General features: G+C 38.3%; 1 protein-coding gene across 1 annotated transcript; it reads left to right on the forward strand.

Moving 5' to 3' along the window:
- The first annotated feature begins 2,229 nt into the window (after nt 1-2,229).
- On the forward strand, nt 2,230-18,378 carry LOC121388430 (testis, prostate and placenta-expressed protein-like). Its single transcript, XM_041519745.1, has 7 exons — nt 2,230-2,736; nt 7,800-7,861; nt 10,535-10,593; nt 11,668-11,750; nt 12,907-12,968; nt 13,797-13,861; nt 15,503-18,378. Exons 1-7 carry the CDS (start codon nt 2,514-2,516, stop codon nt 15,567-15,569), a joined length of 621 nt encoding a protein of 206 aa, XP_041375679.1. The 5' UTR covers nt 2,230-2,513; the 3' UTR covers nt 15,570-18,378.
- Nucleotides 18,379-24,650: the final 6,272 nt, after the last annotated feature.

The following is a 24,650-nucleotide window of genomic DNA, read 5'->3' on the forward strand; positions in this document are numbered from 1 at the left end:
GCCTTGAACTTAACTGTGCAGTGAGACCAAAGCTGCTTGATTCTTCTGTTTAGTCAATTACTGGTTTATTGCACTGTCAATGGACATATCTTACAGTTTGCAGTTTATTAGATAACTTTTGGTTCTGTTTATTGCTAGTGGAAGTGACCTGCTAAGTTTTTCTGCATGGTATAAAGCCAGAAGGTATTCATGGAAGTTAATGACCAATGTTATTTTATGCTACTTTTGTATCAATAATTTTTAGTGGATTATTATAAATTCCAAATATGGATGATATATGGAAAATTTGTCTTGAATCTGTAAGGCAAAGGGCTTAAAACTAATCTATTACAAGCCAGCATGATTGCGGTATTACTATAATATTGCACAGTTAATACTAAAAATAAAACAGAATCATGTGCGAATATGTGGAACGTATTTACATGAAAGACAGTCTACCATAAGAAATAAAGTCGCAAGTGGAAAAATCTTGCGTACATAACAAACAGCTGTTTTGTTGTTTTTTTAGATGGGTTAATGAGTTCACAGAACTTTTGATATTTTTTAAAGTATCAGAAATGGAATCGTTGCCATCGAAAACCCCTAAAACGACCCACAGATTGTGAAAAGCGGGGTCGGAAAATTTGAACCCCATCATTTTCCGTTAGTTTGACCCAAATTGATGTACCACACACTATATGATAAAAATAGATTTTAGGGAAATTAAAGTTCGGAGTGGGGGGGTGGGGGCCAGGAAACAAAATTACTATATGGTATTGTTAATTATTTTTGAAGTGTCGTCAAACTTCCAGGATGCAACAAAAAACCCGAACAAAAAACAACTAAAAATGTGAATGAGAAACATCTCACAACGTCCAAACATCGTGGAATGAAAATAGATCAACAATTTCGATCATAATTATGTTACAAGATAGATAAAATACGTCAGGTAAGAACTATGCCGTAGTGATATACACAATGTAGTTAAAATGATTCGTTCTAAACTTTGATTTTGTTGTTAATGTCTACATGAACATAATATTGCTTGTATTTATCATGAAGAAGAAGAAAAAATATATTAATAGTGGGGTTTTCAAAGGAAATGGGAAGAGGATATACATCATAAGCGTGTGAGACGGAGGGGTGTGAGTGGTGGGCAGGTGGTGGCAGTTGAGCCCCTAGTGCTAGAGCAAATCCTCAAATTAGTGCAAAAAGATAAATATTCCGGCAATATATTTCCATCATTTCCATCCAAAATCCATGTAAAAATGCGTAGTGATTCGTTTGATATAGCTGCTTGACAGTAATTCTAATATGAATAAATGTCCAAATTCGGGCAGTTTCGTTTAATTCGGACAAATTCCAGTCTGCTCACGTACAAAAAAAATGGGAGCCCATACATCTATGAGCATATAGTTCCCAGTTCCACGCGACTCCGACGGCCGTTTACAACAGGTTGGGGGAAAAAGAAAGAAAGAAAGAAAAAGTGTGTCGTGTCACCAACGTCCCCACCCCACCCCACCCACCCCACCCCTCCGAAAACATTTTTGTCTTAACTTATTTTAAAATTGTCGTTCTAAGGAGATTTATTTTGTCTAATGAGCTTGGTGGTTAGACCCTCAGCTTTAAGGATGATGGGTGCTAGGTTCGCATCCCAGCATCTGTTCCAGAGCACATGGAGTTTTAACGGAAAGGAAAGAGAGAAAGAAAGCACAGCTCTTTTGTGGGTGGAAGGAAGAAAATGTTTTAATTAACGACGCACTCAACACATTTTAGTTACGGTTATATGGTTAGGGACCACACAGATATTAAGAGAGGAAACACGCTGTCGCCACTTCATGGGCTACTCTTTTTCGATTGGCAGCAAGGGATCTTTTATATGCACCATCCCACACAGGACAGTACATACCACGGCCTTTGATATACCAGTGGCGAGCTCCAGACTGGGAATGAGTGTTAAATCAAATACTATTTCATTTACCAAAATACGTGGCACCTCCAATAATTTTAATAAGGCTCGATCCCGGTGAATACACCGTTAATTAAAGGAGTATGAACATGTCTTAACAGTAACAAATTACAATTAATTCCTGACGACTGTATCAGATACAGTTATTCGCATGTACCGTGCACAACTTGGAAATGATTATCGGCATAACACTTATTGATAAGAAAATAATCGCACTGGTAATTATGAATAGCGGGTCACCGGCGAACGATCATGGAACGTAACAGGACGTGACGAAACCCCTCTGTTGTCGGTCGTCCGGGGCGACGCTAAGGAGAGCTGAAAGGTGACACAGGAGTGCGCGTATTGTTGTCTTTAAATGGTTCTAGGGCATTTTCATAAGGTGCGAGTGTGTAGCGGTGTTTGACAGGTTTCATTCGATAGCAAGAAGGATCTTTTTTAGTGCCTTTTAAAAGAGAAAGGAAGATAAAAGTTATTTCCCGGTGACTGCAAGCGGTTTCGTGGTATTTGTTTGGGTTATTTCTTCAAAAGCCTGCGGTGGGCGGTATTGCAGTACTGTTAGATAATGACGACGGTGGGGGCCGGAACTCGGCCAGGGCAGAGGCTGTGTCCCAAGAAGATGCCGAGCTACACGTACAAGTACCCGACGTTCAGACAGGTGCAGATAGCCGCCGTCAAAGACTCTCTATTCCACCCATGTCTTCCGACGATCCGACGGATGGACATGGACACCACCAATCAAAAACTGCCCGACGAACACTGCAGGACTGTAACATCGTGCGGACCAGGTACTTTGGAAATTTACTAAAATTATAACATTCCAATAGTACAATGTATTTTAATCTTAATTTAATATTAAACACTGTAGTGTATTTCAGGTTCATAGGAACCGTGGAAGGTGGGGGGGGGGGGGGGTACTAAGGGGAATAGGCTGTGCCCCCCCCCCACCTCCGACGAAAATATACGTTGTTTTGTGCTCTATAAATACAAAAAAACAATAAAAACAAAACAAACTTATGCCCCCTCCAACTAGTCTGTGACACCCCCCCCCCCCCCCCACACACACACACATTGTACCCTAACAAATCCAGATATAGTTCCTACGCCCGGGCCTGCCACATGTGTTCTTCATATCTGATCTTTTTCATTCGTTTGTTCATTCGTTCTTTTGTTTGTCCGTTCATTCATTCATTCTGCGACATTTATGTGATACATGAAAACAATTTTGTTATTACCAACGACAGCGCATTTGTTACATATATACATACACAGGCGTCTGAAGTGTGTGTGTGTGTGATTCTGTGTGTCTGTGTGTGTGTGTGTGTGGGGGGGGGTTTGTATGTGTGATTGCAGTGTGTATGTGTGTGCGACAGAGGAGCTCTGCAGCTCCTAAACTTTGAATATTATGAATCCCCCCCTCCCCCCCCCTCCTTGAAGGATAAGTTAATATATAACTGGCTCCTCAATATCCTGGTATCTTTCGATGTCTACGGGTAGATCCAAGATGTTTCTTGGGAGGGGGTCAACAAACCAAGGGATACAATAATATAATAATAATAATAATAAAAAATAACGCTGTGCATTTTTTTTGTAAATTTATGATGAATTCAATATAAGCGCTGCCGGAGTTGTTATAAAAATTTATTTCCATAAAACGTCACCAAAATTCTCAAACAAAACGAATAATGACAAAATGTATACAACACAACACACCACAACAGACTATAAAATAAACAAAAGAACACGACACATTATGACTTTTAAAACAGAAAAAAAAAAGAGAAAAAAAAGGTAATGGACAATGATGGAAATGGGATTGGTAGATGCATGTTCGAACCCCCCTCCATAAGCAAATGTTCGTTTTTATAATATATTTATCGGGAGAGCATGACTCGACCCACCCCTCTTATAAACTTCGCTCGTCACAGTCTAGACCCCCCTGTATACATTCCTGCACACGCGCCTGGTGCGGGTGGGTGGTATTGGTCTCGATTGCGATTGACGCCACGAGCGTTGATCCATCTCACCAACATTTGTAAACAAGTTCTACAAGTATAAAACTATTTGAATGTAGATTTTTGAAATGTGGGCTTCTTGCCAACACTGTTCAATAAAGCATACCTAGATTGTTTAACAACCGACGTGTTTCCTTTTATCTTGTAAGTGTCTTGGTCAGATAACTAGCCACAAACACTAGAACTTAATTCTGAATGCTTAAGAAAATGATAATACAAATTATCTCGACATGTATGATAATTATCCGATATTGTTCAGCGTTACTAAGTATATAAGTTTATAAGGCGAACTAAGCCTGGTGTTTACAATGAATTGTACTGTCTGTGTGAATTATTGTCCGCGCACCATTGAATAAAGCATGTTTCTGTTAATAAGAGAGTTACAGTCAATTAGATGTTTGATGTTTCATGACAATTGATTATTAATATCTAAATAGTATTCTGCACCCAGTATACCTATCTTATTATTATTATTATTATATATTACTACTAGTATATAAACTGCATACATACACACATACACACGCACGCAGGTTCGAGTCCCAGCAATGGCATGGGACAATTTGTGAGGCCAGAAAGGATTTAGTTATCCCCTGCGCCAGTGCGTTAATATCTATGGATGTAACAGTCAACCTCGACATACATACAATATATAGATGTTCATACATCAATACATACTAGCCAGTGCCAGGTCTGCCCACTGTTTCATGCACGTAAGCGGGATCGACCGCGTAGATTGTAGGCCCCATGCATGTGGTTGAGTTAAAGAACATCCTTTTTATGGATGCTTCGATAGCTCAGAGCGCATAGTGGTTAGTCTTGCAATTTGCGGGAGATTCGGTGCCACAGATTCGAGTCCCAGCAACAGCATGGAACAATTTGTGAGGCCAGAAAGGATTTAATTATCCCCTGTGCCAGTGCGTTAATATCTATGTATGTAACAGTCAACCTCGACATACATACAATATATAAATATTCATATATCAATACATACATACATATAATACCTCAGTGGTTAAATGGTTACCGTGGTTGTCTGGGAACTGTGGGCGATTCAGTGCCTAAGGTTCGAATCCCAGCAACGGCATGAGACAATTTACACCACCCCCACACTGTCCCTGTGCGTTAACATCTATATACATGTACATGTATGTACTAGTCAAACCTGATATACATACAATATATAATATATATGAAGATCCATCCATCCATCCATCCATTCACCCCCCCCCCCCCCCCACATATATATCCACAGGCTCCGCGCGGATCCATGGGGAGGCTGCTTGGGATGCGCACCCTCTTCCCCTGAACTTCAAAGTACCTGTACTATAGAAATCGTGTATACAAAGCGTGTTGGTGTACTTTAAAATTAAGTAGGTGCTCTTTTTGTGGATGTTGCACCTCCCTCCCTAGAAAAATCACGCAGCCACTTCTGATGCAGACTATTCATTTCATGTCTGTTTCCTTTGTCAGAGATGGATACAGTGATTTGAAAATCAAAACGAAGGCTTGCTAAATCTTTAATGCGCTAAGACATAATTACTTAATTCGATCATGTCGAGTTCGTGAAACACAGAGTCGAGATCGATGACTCATTTCGGCTAAATAAGACAGTACGAGTCTACAAGAAAAATATACATTGTTATGATTTTCACCCAATCCAAAGAAAAATACTGGGGTTAAGTTCGGCTAACTAACGCGAACACTTGTTACAATAACGTTTAACTAAGACAGCATGAGCAGTACATGCAAAGCTGAAACAGAAATAAAGATATATCTTCCAAAGGAAAAAACCCCCAAACAATATCTTTAAAGATAATCTTAGCTTAGAAAAATATTTTAACATTTTACCCGAACATATCTGATCCAACCTTATTAAATACAGAACTGCGAACCATTACCTAGCAATTGAAACTGGACGATAGAATAATATCCCTTTAGAATACAGACTTTGCACTTTGTGAAATGAACGACACGGACACAGGTGACGAATATCATTATCTGTTTATATGTAACTTTTTCACAGATAACCGCAAAGTAATTTTGAAACCATATTTATGTTAAACAAAGTACATTAAAGTATAATGAACTAATGAACACCCACACAATTAGTTATTTAAAAAACGCATGCAAACTAATTAAAGAAATCATGAATAAATTTAACAAGTACCTACAAACAGTACTAAATTTAGTAGGCTACTACAATATACACAGTCTGGGCACCCTGTTAAAATGACAAGCAGTACTACCTCCAACTTACTGGGTGTTTTAAACGCAAACATATGCATACAGTGCAACTCAAATCTTTAAATTGTGAATTAAAAAAAAATGTTTTTTTACATTGTTTTGAACATTGTATGTTTATCACTTCCATTCCCGTGTATAATTAAGATCTCGAAATGGTTTCATGAATGTTATGTTTCGTACACGCCCACCCCAAATTCTATATGTAGCAAACATATAACGTTTTTTTTTACTACATCATAAGCTATATTTATATAATATTGATGAAATATCCGTGCCTTTGACTGTATTAAGCTGCCACAATAAGTAACGACACAACAAATGGTAGGGTGTTGCCTTTTGCTGAAACTAAAACTGTATTACGGTACACTCACTCGGGCCGCCAAAAGACAGCATATGAATAATTATTGTACAATTGGTATTTACAATGACAAAGTAACAACAGGCTTATAAAACGTTTAGTCTAGATACTAATAGTTGTAACAAAATGTATGTGTGTGACGTCATTAGAGATTGAGTCTGGATTCTAAAACTTTTATAAGCACAGGCACAGGTCTTCGTAGCATATATACAGACCTAATTGAAAATAGCTATATACACGATATGTCAAGACACATGTTGACAAGACGATCAAATAGGCATATAGTTATAAGATATTTTGAGTGGATTTTAAAATAGTATTTAGTGATATTCGAGATATCTGCCAATGGTTTATTGAATTTACTTATGGTACAAAGCAACCTCATTCTTGATTTAAATAAATATTGATGCATTCTTGATACGTGAGATTCATTAGAGTTGAAAAATGTCCTCGTTTGCTGCCATATACAGCTTTTTAAAATATTAAAATAACATTCAGTACACGTTCTTGTTGAGAATGTCAGTATCTCTATGTTCCGGGTATTTCTGGTTGTCCTAATGTTTACACTATTAACCAGAATTGGATTTTACCTCCCAACAATTTCACATATACAGTATAATAATTATATATTGGAAGATAAATGATAAAGTGAGGTTTATATACGGACACAGACATTATTTATAACAAGATTGTGTTTTTTAGTCACCAACATCTTAATAATTTGGTCACGAATTCGGGACAGTTTCTTTAATTTAAATAAATAGAAACCAGTACATGCATTATACTTATGTCCCAGCCAGTGGACCACGATAGGTATTTCAAAGGCCGTGCTATGTGCTATGCTGTATGGGATGGTGCATATAAAAAGATTCCTTGCTATTAATGGAAAAAAATGTAGTGGGGTTCCTCTCTGGGACTATCTCTCTCTCTCTCTCTCTCTCTCTCTCTCTCTCTCTCTCTCTCTCTCTCTCTCTCTCTCTCTCTCTCTCTCTCTCTCTCTGTGTGTGTGCGTGCGTGTGCGTGTGTGTGTATGTGTGTGTGTGTAATCAAACATCGATAACTCGATCTTGAAGGGGACAAGAAAATAGTTCGAGTTTCGGGGAGTTCGAGCTTTCGAAATTAATATATAAGAGTTCGAATTTGAATCAGGAAGTAAATGATATAATGAACGTTGATGTATTTTGCAGATGTCAAAACACGTATATATAAAATTATATTTTTGTTTCTTTAGAGGATTTCAAGCGAGCTAAAACAACATTGTTCGAGCCACCAAGACGCAGATTGTCGGTCATGGTATGAATTTATATAATTTTCTTACACAAACGGCGAAGAGCGCATCGTGTTAGATTTTTTAGTACCATACAGCAATATTCTTTAAATTCATAGGGGTACGGTCTCCCATTTTTGTAGGGAGGCAGGCTGGTTTTCGTCCGAATTAAAACGGAAATGCCCGAGTTCGGATAAGAACATGTATTCATATTAGCATTATTGACAAATAGCTATATAGGGTTGCAAACGAATCACTACTCATTTTTACATGGATGATAACTAATATTGTGGGTAGAATGATGGAAATAAATGGTGAAAAGGTTTTAAGCCAGCTCATTTTGTCCGAATATGTCGATCGTTTTTGCCCAAATTTGCTCTCTCATTAAGGGGTGGGTGGGGGCAGATGCCACCCCAGCCCTCTGTCTCGTACAGTTATGTTTAAATACATCAGATTGGCTGCACCTTAGCGATGACCTAAACGCTAAAGCCAAACCGTCCAATGAAATATACATGACTGAAATCGATTGCTGTCTATGGTGTGTAATTTAACTACAAGTGCAAGCGCCGTAAATTAGTTTTTGTTGGAAAAGACATTATTATTTTTATTGTTGATAATATAGAATTTTACACGCGTGTTCGTTAGATACCTTTTATTATACAAAGTTCAGGTGTAATATTCTATTCCTTGCATAAAACAAACACACCGCCCCCCCCCCCCCCCCCCCTCCACCCAAAATAACCAAACAAAAAACCCCACAAAAACAAAAACCAACCAACCAACCAACCAAACAACAACAACAACAACAAAAAAAGAAAGAAAAAACAAAACAAAAACAAGAAAAAGAAACAAAAAACCCCCCCAACAACAACAAAAACCACCCCACCAACCCAACAACACCCAACCCAGCTTTAAAAGAAAGTTAAACGTCTTTTCCAAGTTAAGGTACAACGGTATTATCACGGCTCATTCCCGCCTTCAGTTTAACTAGTGTTGGTCGGTGCGGATGCCGCATCCCGGTCACCACCGCGGAGCAGGCAATCGGATGTCCTTAAGTCCATCTCCGTCACGTAAATGGCTGTGCGAGATACGACAAATTTCACATCGTAAACGGAGATCATGTGTGAGAAAGAATGATAAGAAAGCGTATTACTTACAATACACAATATGGTGAACATGATATATCCAGTTTGAAGCATTTCGTTTCACTTTATTTTATATTTCATTATTTGCGTTGGTCCCGTTTTACGGAGCGATCTTAGCGCTAAGATCACCTCAGTTGCGTAAGGTACCCTTGATTTTTGGAATGCTCCTCACCAATACCCGTTTTGTAATTTTTAATTAAGTAACAAAAAACCCCAAAACAAAAACAAACAATAACAAAAAAACCCCAAAAAAACTAATTAAAAACCCATCAACCCCCCCCCCCCCCGAAAAACAAAAAACAAAACCCCACACACCCCCACACACCCCAACAAACTGCAGTTCCATAACGAATATAAAAGTTATTTTCAGTACACAACCCTGGGATATCTGTCATAGACAGAGGCCAATAGTCAGCTGCATGGGCGTAGCGTGGTCTATATCTGGGAGGAAGAGTTCAAATATGAACCTAGCGGAACCGTTTGTCTACATTGTCACTGGACACTTGCATATCAATAACGTAATATTGTTCATTCGACCCCCCTCCCCATCCCCACCCGTCTCCTCGTTTGAAAAGTCATTCGGCAATGGTACCAATACTGGAATGCGAACCAACTGTAAGCTAGTGGCTTAACCCATTGTAAGCACTACACCACCAGGACCAGTACACTCAGACCGAATAGCACCGGTTTATACCTGGCCATTTAAATGCACTGGTAATCCGTTCTACAAACGTACATTATATTTTGTAAACAGAATTGACAGTCCTGTGGTAAATGATATACGTATCACCAATAACATTTAAACAAAATAAACTCTCACCAACCTGGCCTATAAGCAGAGCCGGTTTATCCTAGTAGCACACAGAGCACGTGCTACGGTACCCGCGCTTCAGGGGGCCCCGCGGTTATGTGTACATTTATTTTTCCCAGGTCATTTTTTCCCTCTTCCCGAGCGGGTTGCAAAATATATATCCTGGGAATGGATCCCCGCTGTTATTTGTGCTACAGGCCCCGCGGATCCTTAAACCGGCTCTGCCTATAAGAATGACTTATGAAGTGGGAGGTACCGAGCTACTCTCGATTCACTAATATCAAAACCTATATTAGCTCGGCCATTTACCTTTCGACCGACCGTTCAAAATTGCGCCAAATTCCCTCAATCGAAATTTGGGCTGCTGATCGGGCTGCTGGTGCTCTCTTGCACCTGCCAGTGCAGGCGGTCCCTCCTCTCCCCTCCCCCCACCTTTCCTGTCGTGGACGGAGGAGCCGGCCAAGGCCGGCTCTTGTGCCCACGACAGACGTGCGCTACAACAGCTTGTTCTGAATGTGCACGTAAAACCCTATGACATGACATGACATGGGAGGTACATTCTGTATTGTGTATGTGGGTAGTGGTGGTGAGGGGTGGACACGAGCACATTTTTGTTTTGTGTACGCCCTCCCTGCCCCTCTCGCCTTCAACAAGCATGTCAGACAAGTTAGCATATACAAATATAAATTCAACAGTTAATACGTAATACATTGTAGATATCATTGCCTTTCTCTATATTGTAGGATGTTACGGAGACCGGTAGAAAAATTCACCGAGAATATACGACACCAGATGCTTTGAAGTAAGTACAGAATCTCAAAAGAGAGAGAGAGAGAGAGAGAGAGAGAGAGAGAGAGAGAGAGAGAGAGAGAGAGAGAGAGAGAGAGAGAGAGAGAGAGAGAGAGAGAGAGAGAATAATAATACATGAGTGGCCGTTAGATACCATTTATCTCACAAATAGTTGTTTTAAAAGAGTGAAAGCGAGTTTGATACGTTTTTAAACAACGAGTTGTAAGGTAACTGGTATTTAACGGACATGAATGTATTATTCTATTTCTTACATGTCCTCAAAAAGCAGGTTTTAAATAAATTTTAACATCTGTTTCGACTAAAATATATTTACAACCCTTGCACTTGTAGCTGACTTAGGCGTCACAGACACATGATTGTCAGGCTAACTATATGTCACAGTCTAATCGATTTCCATCGTGTTGTTTTTCATTGGATATATGGCATTGGTGACCTGGTCATCACCTAGGAGCAGCCAGTCGTATGTCTTGAAATTGTTAACACACGTACGTGTGTAAACAGGGTATGTGTTATCATAAATAACGCATGGTGTTATCACCAACAGGTGTGTCAGAAACATTTAAGTTGTTTAACGGCACCACCTCATATCATGTGAGAGAGCGAGAGCGAGAGCGAGAGAGAGAGAGAGAGAGAGAGAGAGAGAGAGAGAGAGAGAGAGAGAGAGAGAGAGAGAGAGAGAGAAGTAACGGAGCAATGAGCATGTACATGTTATACAAGATCAGTTAAATGTATTATTTTTTCTTCTAATATCCTTTTAACAACTATAAATGTGACTGGTGCGTTTTTAATAGAATTAAGTATATGGACTGTCAAACACACATGACAGCATTTACCACAACGTTTGACATTAAGGCAATTATTTTCATTCGACGGACGTGTGTTAAGGCCCAATTTGATTACAGAATTGGTAGTTTATTACAACAGACGTGCACAAGGGAAAATACGTTTGAGACATCTGAAATAAAATAACAGTTACTGTGCCTCCCAGCACCACCCCTATGATCTAATTCTTGAACAGCTCCTGTAGAGTTGCCACTGTGTTGTAACGAAGTATTCTATTTGACAGGCACTCACGAATGCACTGGCACGAGTTCCTCAATAAATGTCCAGAAAGATACAGCATACAACTGCCAGAACGTAGCCAAAAAGGTAACTTTAAAATCTATACCCTCTTTTATGCCCTGCTCAACAAATATCGGTGGCGGATCCAGAAAATCTATTTAGGAGGGACTCCAGTAATATATGGTCGATGGCCACAAACCTTCCGAAAGGGATTCCTCTGATTCTCCAACGTATGTACACAGAAGTATACAAAAATAATTTAAAAGATTTGATAAACCACATTTTATAGAAATGAGACAGAAGTTTGACAGATTTTAGGCGCCGGTCCAAAATGGTGACCTTTTGACCTCTGCTGACCTAATTAAAATATTCACATTGTTTTAAATGTTATTAATAGATAGTAGACCAGTAGCATTAATATACGGAGTCGTTTGTTATTTTATCTTGTGTATTGACTGAACTACAGATATTTTAGTTATTCCTACCCTTCAGTCCTCATGGCGCAGATTTCAACACTTATTAAAAACATCAACATTTTTAAAAATCGGAATAGATTTGACAACTAAGAACCCCCATTCCATAAACTACTAATATCAGGGTATTCAAAAATACCCTCAGACCTTTTAAACGTGTTGTGTTAAATAAATACCCCTTAGCTCTTGAACGGAATATTACGTGTTGTAATGCACGGCGCTCAGAGCCGAAAGTGAGGATATGACATCCGTTTTAGTAGATACGCTATTATGTAGATAACACTTATCATTTCAGATTTGCACTATACTGGGTATGCCGTCCGTTTTAGTAGATACGCTATTATGTAGATAACACTTATCATTTCAGATTTGCACTATACTGGGTATGCAGATAACACTTATCATTTCAGATTTGCACTATACTGGGTATGCCGTCCGTTTTAGTAGATACGCTATTATGTAGATAACACTTATCATTTCAGATTTGCACTATACTGGGTATGCCGTCCGTTTTAGTAGATACGCTATTATGTAGATAACACTTATCATTTCAGATTTGCACTATACTGGGTATGCCGTCCGTTTTAGTAGATACGTTATTATGTAGATAACACTTATCATTTCAGATTTGCACTATACTGGGTATGCCGTCCGTTTTAGTAGATACGCTATTATGTAGATAACACTTATCATTTCAGATTTGCACTATACTGGGTATGCCGTCCGTTTTAGTAGATACGTTATTATGTAGATAACACTTATCATTTCAGATTTGCACTATACTGGGTATGCCGTCCGTTTCGTCAGTCCTGACATTACGAGCTCATGGAGAGTAAGTTGTACCTTTATTTAGTTTAAGTTCATTTTCGAGTTTACCAATTAAGGTTCAAGGACGTTGGCCTGGGAGCACCACGACTGGTATATCAAAGGCCGTGGTATGTATTATCCTGTTTTTGGGATGGTGCATATGAAAGAACCCTTGCTACTAATGGAACAATGTAGCGGGTTTCCTCTTTATGACTGTCAAAATGACCATGTGTTTGACATCCAATAGCCGATGATTAATAAATCAATGTGCTCTAGAGGTGTCGTTAAACAAAACAAACAAACAAAATTGTCCAAGGAACACAGTTAAGCTATATGGGTTGTCTGTTCAAAATAGGGCTGGATGGTTAATTGTTAATGGTCAGCGAGAAACTGCTTAGAGGTATATGAGGCATTGGACCAATTAACAACTGTTCTAGACAGACATCAGAGGCTGCGGTAGGTGCTGCGCTGTATGTAGGAGAAGTGCATATATATGAACTATTGTTGCTATTCAGTGAGTCATTCTGTTCTGTCTTAAATGAAAGAACTTGCGTACAAGACAGGCATGGGCGCCCGTTAAATTATTGTGACAGCCAATAATAAAGTGGTTGGACAAGTACGGAAACCTGATCAAATCTGGAACATTTGCATTGTAAATGATGCCCTTGAAAATACAAAAATTAGCTGACAAGAACAAAATTATGAACTAAAATGTGAAATAACATCATACACCGTAACAATAAAAATATGACTTTACTATAGAACTAGGAACATATGCGTTTGACAGGTTCCGTTGCCAACATTACAATAAATGTATGTACGTATTTATATGTTGTGTGTTTTGTTTTGTCAGAAATGCTTGAAATCTGAACCCATGTTGGACCAGTATGGACAAAAGCCACTCCCCGCCAACATCTTGTAAGTAAAACATCGCATTATTTATGTTTATTGTGGATGGATACGAACTCCAAGGTTATTGGAATCAGGTGAGGGAAGTGCGAGTAGCAAGGTTCAGGGCCCAATTTCACAAAATCGTAAGCCTAGCTTTACACGTAAACGTAAATCTACGACTAAACCACAATTCTTCTTCTTATTATAATACAAGAAATACAGTTTGAAGTACACATGTTTAATTTTCTTTTGTCCTTAAAATGCTCCATCTTCCGTAATGATGTAATTTGCTGCGTGAAATATCTATGTGAAACACATGTAAATGAATGACCGGTATAACTGCTAGCTGCAGACGTAAACTTACGATATTTTGTGAAATAGACTCCAGGCTGAATTCTCAACTAAGAAACGTTTCACAATACATCGTTTGGTCACAGGTGTAAATGAATGACCGGTATAACTGCTAGTTGCAGACGTAAACTTACGATGTTTTGTGAAATAGGCCCCTGGTAAGTTTATCTGTCACGCAAAGAGTCTTTTAAAATGATTCTGTAGGAGCCCACAGACTTCCTTTGCAGCAGTGATAATTATTCCCAACGTATCTAAAAGTAACCTCCTATTCACACAGTGCCTCTGAGTTTCTCCTGGAACAAAACAACTAAACAAAAAAGACGAGCCATTAAATACATGCCAAATTAAATATATATTTTTCGACTGCTTACAGTCCTAAATGGCTAGTTTTAAACGACCAGAGAATACTTTTTAAAGACACTAGATAATATACGGAAGTGGATTAATGTGGAGTAGCCTACTAGAATAGCTTTTGGATCCGCTCATGTACATGTGACCTACTAATAGGCACAATGTTTGTTCAAATCTTCCTCAATTCAAAATCCTTCCTATCTCATGGTCCATTCCTTGACGTGGTGAGGTAGCTTGCGTGTCTCAATGACCCAAAGAGCTATGTCAGCTGGAGCTTCAGCTCCTGGCAGGGTCACCCAAGATGGACTGGTCAAAGGGTAGATACTAGACTAATATGGACCGGACAGACAGAAGACGTGAGTCAAGAAAGACAACTGTCTAGGAGAAGCAAACTCCAAAATCAAAACTGGGCAGAGAGGCTCAGAATCCTAGTACGGAAACTCTCCTAGGAGAAGGAAAACTCCTAACTCAAACCAAGTCCACTGAAGTCAGAGTACAGAAGCTATGCATCAGCATTAGCGTGGAAACCGAAAGGAAATGTCTGTACATGCACCAAGCTTTATGATCATCAAATTTCTTCGGGTCTGTTGTAAGACATGAGTTTTGTTTGTTATTTCACAAGACGACAATGCGGGTTTTTTGTATTGTCGATCCTTGAAATAATGATGCCACGTACTTTGGTAATATCGGTAGCGTTTTGTCTTTGTATGTATGGCAAAAGCCGTTGTAAATGATATTCTGTCTGGAAAAGTGCAAGTAAAAGATCCATTTTTAATCGAAAAAATGTAGCGGATTTCTTCTCATGATTATGTGTGAGAAGTATCAAATGTTTAACAACAAATGGTACTTAATAGTGGTCATGACCTTGGCAAGATATCTCTTTGAACACTTTGTGTGCACTTTTATTCAGATCAATATGCTATCGTATTAAGGTTAAACTAAATAGTTTTGTTTTTATTTTTCTAGTGGACGCTACCGAGATACATACCCGCAGTACAGCCGCGCTATCGCTAGTGAGACATGGCGGCCATGAGAGCAGACGACTTTCGGTATAGAGGAAAACCGATGATGCAGCAAAATCCAAAAATGGAAATTTATTTCTTTAAACACACACACACCACAAGTATTAGTTTTTCTTGGGCCTCAGTATAAATTTGTCTCAGTTGAAAAAAATAAAAATACACCTGTTTAATTTTGAAGCAGGTTGGTTTCTTTTAAAATCTACAAAGACCAAGTCAAATAAAGATATATTTTATAGTCTAGCTGGCGGAAGGGCCATCCATTTTACGTGTCGATCGGGGAGGGGAGGAGGGGGGGGGGGGATATTTTGGATTAATAGATAAATGTATTGAATATAAAGAACAATTCTGAAAGAGATATTTGAACGATGGTTCATTATTGGTGGACATCATGAATTGTAATTATTAGTTGATATGTACTGTAGGCCTATAATATTATTTTCATTTACAGTTCAGGACCGTATCTAGCGGAAGGCGGGGTTGGGTGGGGGGGGGGGGGGGATTTGAAGGAGGCGGCAACTGAAAAATACAAAAAGAAAAAGTGAACTTTTGTATATCTGGAGAAAACCCTATATTATTATTTATAAATTTTTTTGTTTTGTTTTGTTTATCGCATTATAGTCATTTTACGCTAGATACTGGTCTGCAGTTGCGTGTGAAAACATTTTATGCTTACCATTCAGTATTAATATTTTTAACTTTATCACTGTTGTAGAATTGTTTAGAAAGGGTACTGTATATTATAACATGTTTATAACAGTGAAGCCAGGTATATCCATCTGTATAAAAATGCTTTCAGTGACTGCAGAGGTTCAACTATATTCCAACTATGTCGTGGTTTGCAGTGACTTAACTTTGAAAATCTATAACTAGGTAAAGTGAAGCAATTTAAAATGATAGTTTACCATATTCTTGATGATTAAAGGACCTGCACGTACGTGTCCCCAGAAACAAATTATGCTTTCATTAGCATGACTTTTATTTATTTCAAGAACGCGTTTTTAAGTTTTAAAATAAAAACAATTATTATTATATTTTCGCCTAAACAATAACAACAAGCAACAACAATGAAGAAAAAAAGTCTAATAATTTTAAAATAAAATATCAATAAAAAATTATGAAAGTGTAGCTCTTCTAAATCTCCAAATGTGAAAAATAAATAAATTAAAAGTTAAAAAACCTTAAACAAAAAACCAATAAAAAATCCAACCCCCAAACAACTGACGATATAGTACTTTCGATCTTTATTTAAAATGATGATCGTCATTAATAAGGATCCAGTATCCCCCCCCCCCTCCCCCGAGGATCCTGCTTACAGGGATGAATGATATTTAATTTAACTTAATCTAGACTTGGTTTTTTCTCTCGATATGACGTAACTGGATTAAAAAAATAAATATATATATACCCCCCCCCCCCCCCCCCCCCCAATAAAACCCCACAAAGTAATAAAAACAAAACATAAGGCATAAGAAAAAACGTTGTTTTACCCAGGTATGGCCAATAATATATTCTTTTACAAGCGTTTCAATCTGTATTAAGCAGTGTCAAAAAGTTGCCTTTTTTAAAGATAGGTCAACTTATTCTGTATTAGATGATTTAAGATAAAAAGAGGCCTCTTAACACGGTGGCTGCTTATTACAGCTGGTCGTTTACTTCATGTGACCGCTAGAGCAGCTTTCACTGTGTATAGATATTCGACTGGTATGCAAAAATAGATTTTTTTGTTTCCTCACACGCCAGTAGTCAGGATGGGCCGGACAAAATTGTACAACGATTCTGGCCCGGCCCGCGGGCCAATTCCCCCTCCGTCCCTCCCACACACACAGACACTGGCACAGGTATTTTAAGATATACACATTAGATCACCAACATTTCGCCTCGCCTCTGCATTTAAGCCATAATTTCCGATGTATTCAGTAATAATAATACCATATTAAATTTGTAAACTAAAATCTTGTCCCCATAAAACTCGTCGTAGATAGTAGCAGATTTTAACATCAGTGATTTTTTTTCTTCTTTTGTTTGGAACATAGTCACAGAATGTCTACAACAGACGCTTGTTCAGGAGGGCGAGTGATCGCAGTCGCTCGCTAGACTGGTTCTTGCGCCTAACGTTCAATGATGGTACCAGTCAAATAGTTTGCGAGCGCTCGGCCTCCCGAACACGCCACAGATCTATGACGGGGCTGGGAAGTTGAATGTGGTATACGAGACGTGCTCGCAGCCGCTAACTTGACTGGTTTTCCCGTCTACCATTACATGCATGTAGTATGACAGAGGACGATGGTACCAATCAAATTGTTCTCGGGAGCTCGGCCTTCGGAACATTCCGATGGTTTTCCATTGATTTTGGAGCATTACATCTCCGTCTGCTTTGTAAATATCTGCGACGTGTCCTAAATTTTATGGAAACCAGTATTTAAAGTTAAGTGAATCATATACCAGTCTTGACTGCTTAGAGAAAAACAACAAGAAGATGTTGAAATGAATGCCACGATAATGAATTGTACTTTCTTTTTTTAACCTGTGCTTTTGTGAACTCGTTATTTAAACGTGTTTTTGAAGTATTACCAAACTAGTATTTCGTTTTCAGGTTTAATTATAGAATTTGCTCAATATTGTTGTTTGAAAATATTTATATTGTTTTTTGTCAACTGTCTCTTATTAACCAGTATTATAAATATTGGATCAGTATTACTTGATCGTGATCTTGAACAAACCAGCTTTATTGTTATTGGTGTTGCTATTAAAAACCTCACGAGTATTTTGAATATTTATTTAACAATTGCTCATTTTGACATAAATAAAACCTTTATTGTTCTCATAGTTTGTTCTCTTTTGTTTGTTACTACTGTAGAGCGTGACTGTTTTCTTTTGTTTGTTTGTTTAACGACACCACTAGAGCACATTGATTTGTTAATCATCGGCTATTGGATGTCAAACATATCGTAATTTTGACAGTCATAGAAAGGAAACCCGCTACATTTTTCCATTAGTAGCAAGGGATCGTTTATATGCACCATTCCAGAGAAGATAGCACATACCACGGCCTTTGATATACCAGTCGTGGTGTACTGGCTGGAACGAGAAATAGCCCAATGGACCCACCGACATATATATATATATATAAATAGACAAAACTACATATATGTGGTTACCAGATATATGTAGTTTTGTATTTATTACATACCCTAAACTGGATTTTTTTTTCCAAATAATAATTTAAAAATTGTAACACTGCTAGCTAATGACGGGGATTTCTAAATTTACACAACTAGGTCAGCTGCGTTACTACGCGGACCGAAGAACCACCAATTATTACACATAGGAATATAGTTCTATTTAAACAATAAACAGAAATAAGAAAGAAAGTGAAAAGTTACCTATAATTTTAATGATATTGTTTGAAATGCCTTTTAAAGACAATGTAATAGCTAAAATTCACGAACAATATAATATTTAATTTGCTCGTAATACGTCAGAAAACCTTCAGCGTGCCAGTTTTATCAACGAAGAAAAATGTCAAGAATTGTTCACTCAGTGTCTGAGTCGTCATCGGTGTGTTTTCTTTTATTGATGTTCATGGAATTATTCGTTGCTGAAAAGTTTAAGTTTATATTAAATGTGCCTCCATAAATCATCGCTCCACTGAATAATCCGGTTGACAGTTCATTCAAGTTTTTTACGTGAGGAGACGCTAAAGTCGACGACAGTCACTTTTCGCACCCTTGTTTTGGCTTCGTACACAATAAATATAGCATATCTTACCGTAATTTCACTAGAAATCCATATTTCGTAAAAGGTACAATTTTTTAATCACAAGATTTTGTTCAAACACACTCAGGTGCATTAGTAATGTTAAAAAATAAATAAATTCAATAGCAATTTTACATTGGAAATTTTACAAAAAAAAAAAGTCATGTACCCAGTTTATGGTTATTGTAAGGAGATGGAATACTGACGTCATTTAAATTCAAAATTAGCTGTATTATTACAATGCTGCGCCACATTAAAATAAAAACTAGTCTACTAACCTTGACGCCTGTCAAATTCCTATAACAAGCAGACAACGCTGTTTATAGGTCAGTACTTTTTTATTTTTTCATAATTCTGGACAAAATATTAATTTGAAGTTTTGAAAGATGAAATAAATAAAAGGTACCTTTTGTCAATAATATCATATCACAAAATTACGGTTGGACATGTTTTATTTATTGAATAAGAATTGTGTACGAAGCCGAAACAAGGGTCCAAAAAGTGACTGTCGTCGACCTTAACTATCCTGGATTAAAAGCTTGTTGGTTAGTAGTGTTCCCGTCTCAGGTTTTGGTATCGCGCTCATTAAATTGTAAATATTTGTCACCGTTTTCGTCAATCTAATTAAAATTAGCTCCACTATTACATGTGGATCTAACAGCAGCCAGTTGTAGCTCATGTCCACCAATCAAAACCTTACTTGCAGAATCATGCCAGTGATTTAAAAATAATTTGAAAACATTCCGAATTGTCCTGAGGGTATACGACATGTTTCGTGTGAATTACGAATGCCTTAAAACATGTTTTATTTTATAAAATAAATAATTTGTAATGTAAAACTGAAGACTGATTTAGTTTTTTGTTGTTGTTTTTTTTATAAATAAATAAATATTTTTTAATGTAAAATTGAAGACTGATAACCCATCCCGTACGTATTGGTATGGTTCGCTGTACTGCGGCCACTAAAATAGACTCACCCGATATTTTTAGAATTTGTATGCTCCCAAATAACGTTATAAAAGGCGAAGTGTGATTGGTCAATATTTAAATTATTATTTGTCACCGTTTTCGTCAATCTAATTAAAATTAGCTCCACTATTACATGAGAATCTAACAGCAGCCAGTTGTAGCTCATGTCCACCAATCAAAACCTTACTTGCAGAATCCTGCCAGTGATTTAAAAATAATTTGAAAACATTCCGAATTATCCTGAGGGTATACGACATGTTTCGTGTGAATTACGAATGCCTTAAAACATGTTTTATTTTATAAAATTAATAATTTGTAATGTAAAACTGAAGACTGATTTAGTTTTTTTTTTTTTTTTTTTTTATAAATAAATAAATATTTTTTAATGTAAAATTGAAGACTGATAACCCATCCCGTACGTATTGGTATGGTTCGCTGTACTGCGGCCACTAAAATAGACTCACCCGATATTTTTAGAATTTGTATGCTCCCAAATAACGTTATAAAAGGCGAAGTGTGATTGGTCAATATTTAAATTATTATTTGTCACCGTTTTCGTCAAACTAATTAAAATTAGCTCCACTATTACATGTGGATCTAACAGCAGCCAGTTGTAGCTCATGTCCACCAATCAAAACCTTACTTGCAGAATCATGCCAATGATTTAAAAATAATTTGAAAACATTCCGAATTATCCTGAGGGTATACGACATATTTCGTGTGAATTATGAATGCCTTAAAACATGTTTTATTTTATAAAATAAATAATTTGTAATGTAAAATTGAAGACTGATAACCCATCCCGTACGTATTGGTATGGTTCGCTGTACTGCGGCCACTAAAATAGACTCGCCCGATATTTTTTTTAGAATTTGTATTCTCCCAAATAACGTTATAAAAAGCGAAGTGTGATTGGTCAATATTTAAATTATTATCATTTTTTCCAATATTTCTCAATGATGAAGACGGACGTTAGTCCTTGTTCTCTCGATCTGCCCCCCCACCTGGGGGAACTGATGAAGACGTATGGAATGCTGTTGGAGTATCGAGTCTCGTACACCGGGTCACGGGCAACCGTGACCTTGGTGTACGGAGACCGGATTCAAAAGAAAGGAAGATGGAGGAAGAGGAGACGTGTGCCAGCGGCGGCGCAGGGGGGGTCAAAACCGGTGGCTAAACCGCCGGCGGCGACTCCTTCTGTTCGACCGCCCAACACCGCTCACCCGAGCAAGAAGACAAGAGCATGGAAGAGGTCTCCGGCCCCGGATGTTCAACGTCTTCTATGCCAAGGAAGAGCCGGAGACGGAGTTCGACACGGAAATCTGCGTCTGCAGTTCCGTACACCGACCCATCTGCACCAATACTACGGAAGCGCTTTCGGACTTGTCGCCGATTATAAACTGGCGACACCCGTTGAGGCGCAGGCCCGGAAGGTGGCCGTTGTCAAGAGGAAGGCGACCACTCCCCCGAGTGCCACTACCAGCCAAGCCAAGCCGCCCCTCTCAACCGCCGGAGACACACGAACAAACAGAGGGAGCAGTGGTCACTGCAGGCCAGGCGTCTCCCCAGCGTTACCAACAACTGGTTAAGAACAACATCCGAGGATGAACGTCTACTCATCAGCAGACCCAAGGCCCTTTCCTACAATCCATTGCCAGACAATCCAGATGAGGGGGAGTTCGCGGTACATCGACTCAAGACGCGGGATGGGACACGACGCAGTTTGCGTCACCATCTGCCGGAGCGGAATATTCAGCCAAGGTGTGCTATTCTTGGAGATGGACAACCCGTCACTACATCGTGTTCTTCAAAACCATCGCGGGGACTCATTACCGTTCCATCACCAAGGAGGTAGCAGACCTCCGACTACCGGCATGTTTCCTCCCGCAGCTTGAGATCACCGGATTCATCGGATCCCCCTAGACGCCAACCTCCTTTACCTCCGTGAGTACTAACCTCCTTTTTTGGGCTAGTTAGACTTTAAATGTTTTGGAATGCAGTTCAAAATTTTTATGTTTATTTTTTTATAAATAGTCTAACGCATTTTGTTTTGGCGCCCGTTCAATTGCTCAAAATCACCTTAAAACTTTTCGGCCGAGCAGTCTTAACCATTTTTGGCTAAAATTTTAGAGTCCAGACATGTATCGGTATGCAGTACTCTTTGTAGACTTAGGTAAAAAACAGGCTTCACCGAGGAATCGAAATTCAGCCAATCAGAACACGGCTCCCACTCGGTGTTACTTCTTGTTTATGAAGTGTCTGCTAGTCGGTCCGCGCTTACTAAATGGCTTTTTTCCAAATTCCGCCCACCTCAAACTTACCCCCCCCCCCCCCCCCCCTGCTCCGGAGTCAGTCACTGGCGAAGTCAGAGGCTAATTCCGCAGTGGGCGTGCCTGAACCTTCGTGGATAGGGGCACGTAAATATAGTTACCCATACCCATAAATTATTATTACCGGCCTCGGTGGCGTAGCCCCTGCGCGTGCTGTAACCTCATCGTGGTGCAGGGGTGTAACATTCTCTTTGAGAATGGCCAATACAGCACAAATTGAAGTTTAGAGTAAAATTCGGTGTCCGTAAAATTCTGTGATATTTGTATTTGTATTTTTGCACAGTTCTTTACACTGTTTTTGTTTAAACCTTGAATTTTTATATTGATGTTGATCATCACTTTATTTATTTGCATTACCATAGTTTGACACCCAATAGCCGATGTATTTTTCGTGCTGGGGTGTCGTTAAACATTCATTCATTCATTCATTCGGTGGCGTAGTGGTTAAGCCATCGGACTACAGGCTGGTAGGTACAGGTTCGCAGCCCGGTACCGGCTCCAACCCAGAGCGAGTTCTTAAGGGCTCAATGGGTAGGTGTAAGGCCACTACATCCTCTTCTCTCTCACTAACTACTAACCAACTAACAACTAACCTACTGTCCTGGACAGACAGCCCAGATAGCTGAGGTGTGTGCCCAGGACAGCGTGCTTGAACCTTAATTGGATATAAGCACGAAAATAAGTTGAAATGAATGAATGAATAAATTATTATTTACAGACGAAATGTTACCTGGACATTGGAGACTACGCAGTGTTGTTAGCAATCTGATTAAAATTAGTTCTACTGGTCTAAATAAGGCATTCGTAATTCAAATGAAACATATCGTATACCCTCGGGATAATTTGGAATATTTTCAAATTATTTTCAAATCACTGGCATGATTCTACAAGTAGGGGCCTAAGGTTCTGATTGGTGGACATGAGCTCCAACTGGCAGCTGTTAGATCCACATGTAATAGTTGAGCTAATTTTAATTAGATTGCGTTTTCGTCTGTTTTCAGTTCAAATTTTCCACAAAATAGCATTTTAAACAAACCAAGCACAAACTTTGTTTACATATCGCGAAGGGCATTCCCGGTAACCATGTGCTATAAATAGCAGCGTTGAATACGATATAGTTCCGGCAGTTGAGTTGAATACGGAAAAGTGTATTTAATTTTTGTATTCAGGGCTGTATTTATATAGTAAGATTTAATGGGTATGTAATATATATATACAGTAAAGATATTAATGCTGGGGTATGTGAGATAACTAAAATCTAAATCATATATACAGTAAAATCTCGTGAAATAAACAGTATTTGTCAAATAATCGGCAAACATAGCATTGCGCATTTTCCGACGTTTAGCATTTGAAGATATCGTTACATTTTTGCTGGATCCAAACTGAAACATGCTAAAATATCTCCTTTGCAATTTGGATCTTAGGTTTTTCCCATACTGCCTTATTGCCTCATGTCTTCCTCAAAAGAATGTACTGTTAACTTTCTCTTGCGTGTCAAAGCTCACTGGATTGATCCAATACCGTTTATATACCCAATCTCACTTTTATTGTTACCCGCTTTTGATAACTGCCGCGGTTTCATAGGCCATCACTTTTAAGCGACCGGATTAAATAAATATTAATTAGGCATACTTGGCATTAACAACAAGTTAATCCACTGGCCTCTAATGATCGAACACAAATATAATAAATTAAAAGGAGGCCCTTGGCTTGGTTTATTGCATTTATCGAAATAATTTTATTAAATAATAATTATTTTAATTTATGGAAAATACGTTTTCAACTTCGACAAAAATATACAAAATATATAGTAAATATGTGTTATATGGGACCACATAAGTCATTTGACATAATGTGTGTATATTTATGTCAAAGTTTGAGATAAACATACAAACTCTTACTTGTTTATATAAAGAAACGGTTCGGACCCACTTCTGGCTTTGAGATAGCGTAACGTTTGAAAAAAACGGAGTTTGACATATAGAGAGTTTACTGTATATATATATATATATGTATATGTATATGTATATGTAT

The sequence above is a fragment of the Gigantopelta aegis genome, chromosome 14 (genome assembly GCF_016097555.1).
Source record: "Gigantopelta aegis isolate Gae_Host chromosome 14, Gae_host_genome, whole genome shotgun sequence".
NCBI lineage: Eukaryota > Metazoa > Mollusca > Gastropoda > Neomphalida > Peltospiridae > Gigantopelta > Gigantopelta aegis.

Coding starts and splice junctions, on each gene's coding strand:
- LOC121388430 (XM_041519745.1), top strand. CDS start 2,514: ATGACGACGGTGGGGGCCGGAACTCGGCCAGGGCAGAGGCTGTGTCCC. Junction 7,862..10,534: donor GACGCAGATTGTCGGTCATG/GTATGAATTTAT, acceptor TCTATATTGTAG/GATGTTACGGAGACCGGTAG. Junction 11,751..12,906: donor GCCAGAACGTAGCCAAAAAG/GTAACTTTAAAA, acceptor TTATCATTTCAG/ATTTGCACTATACTGGGTAT.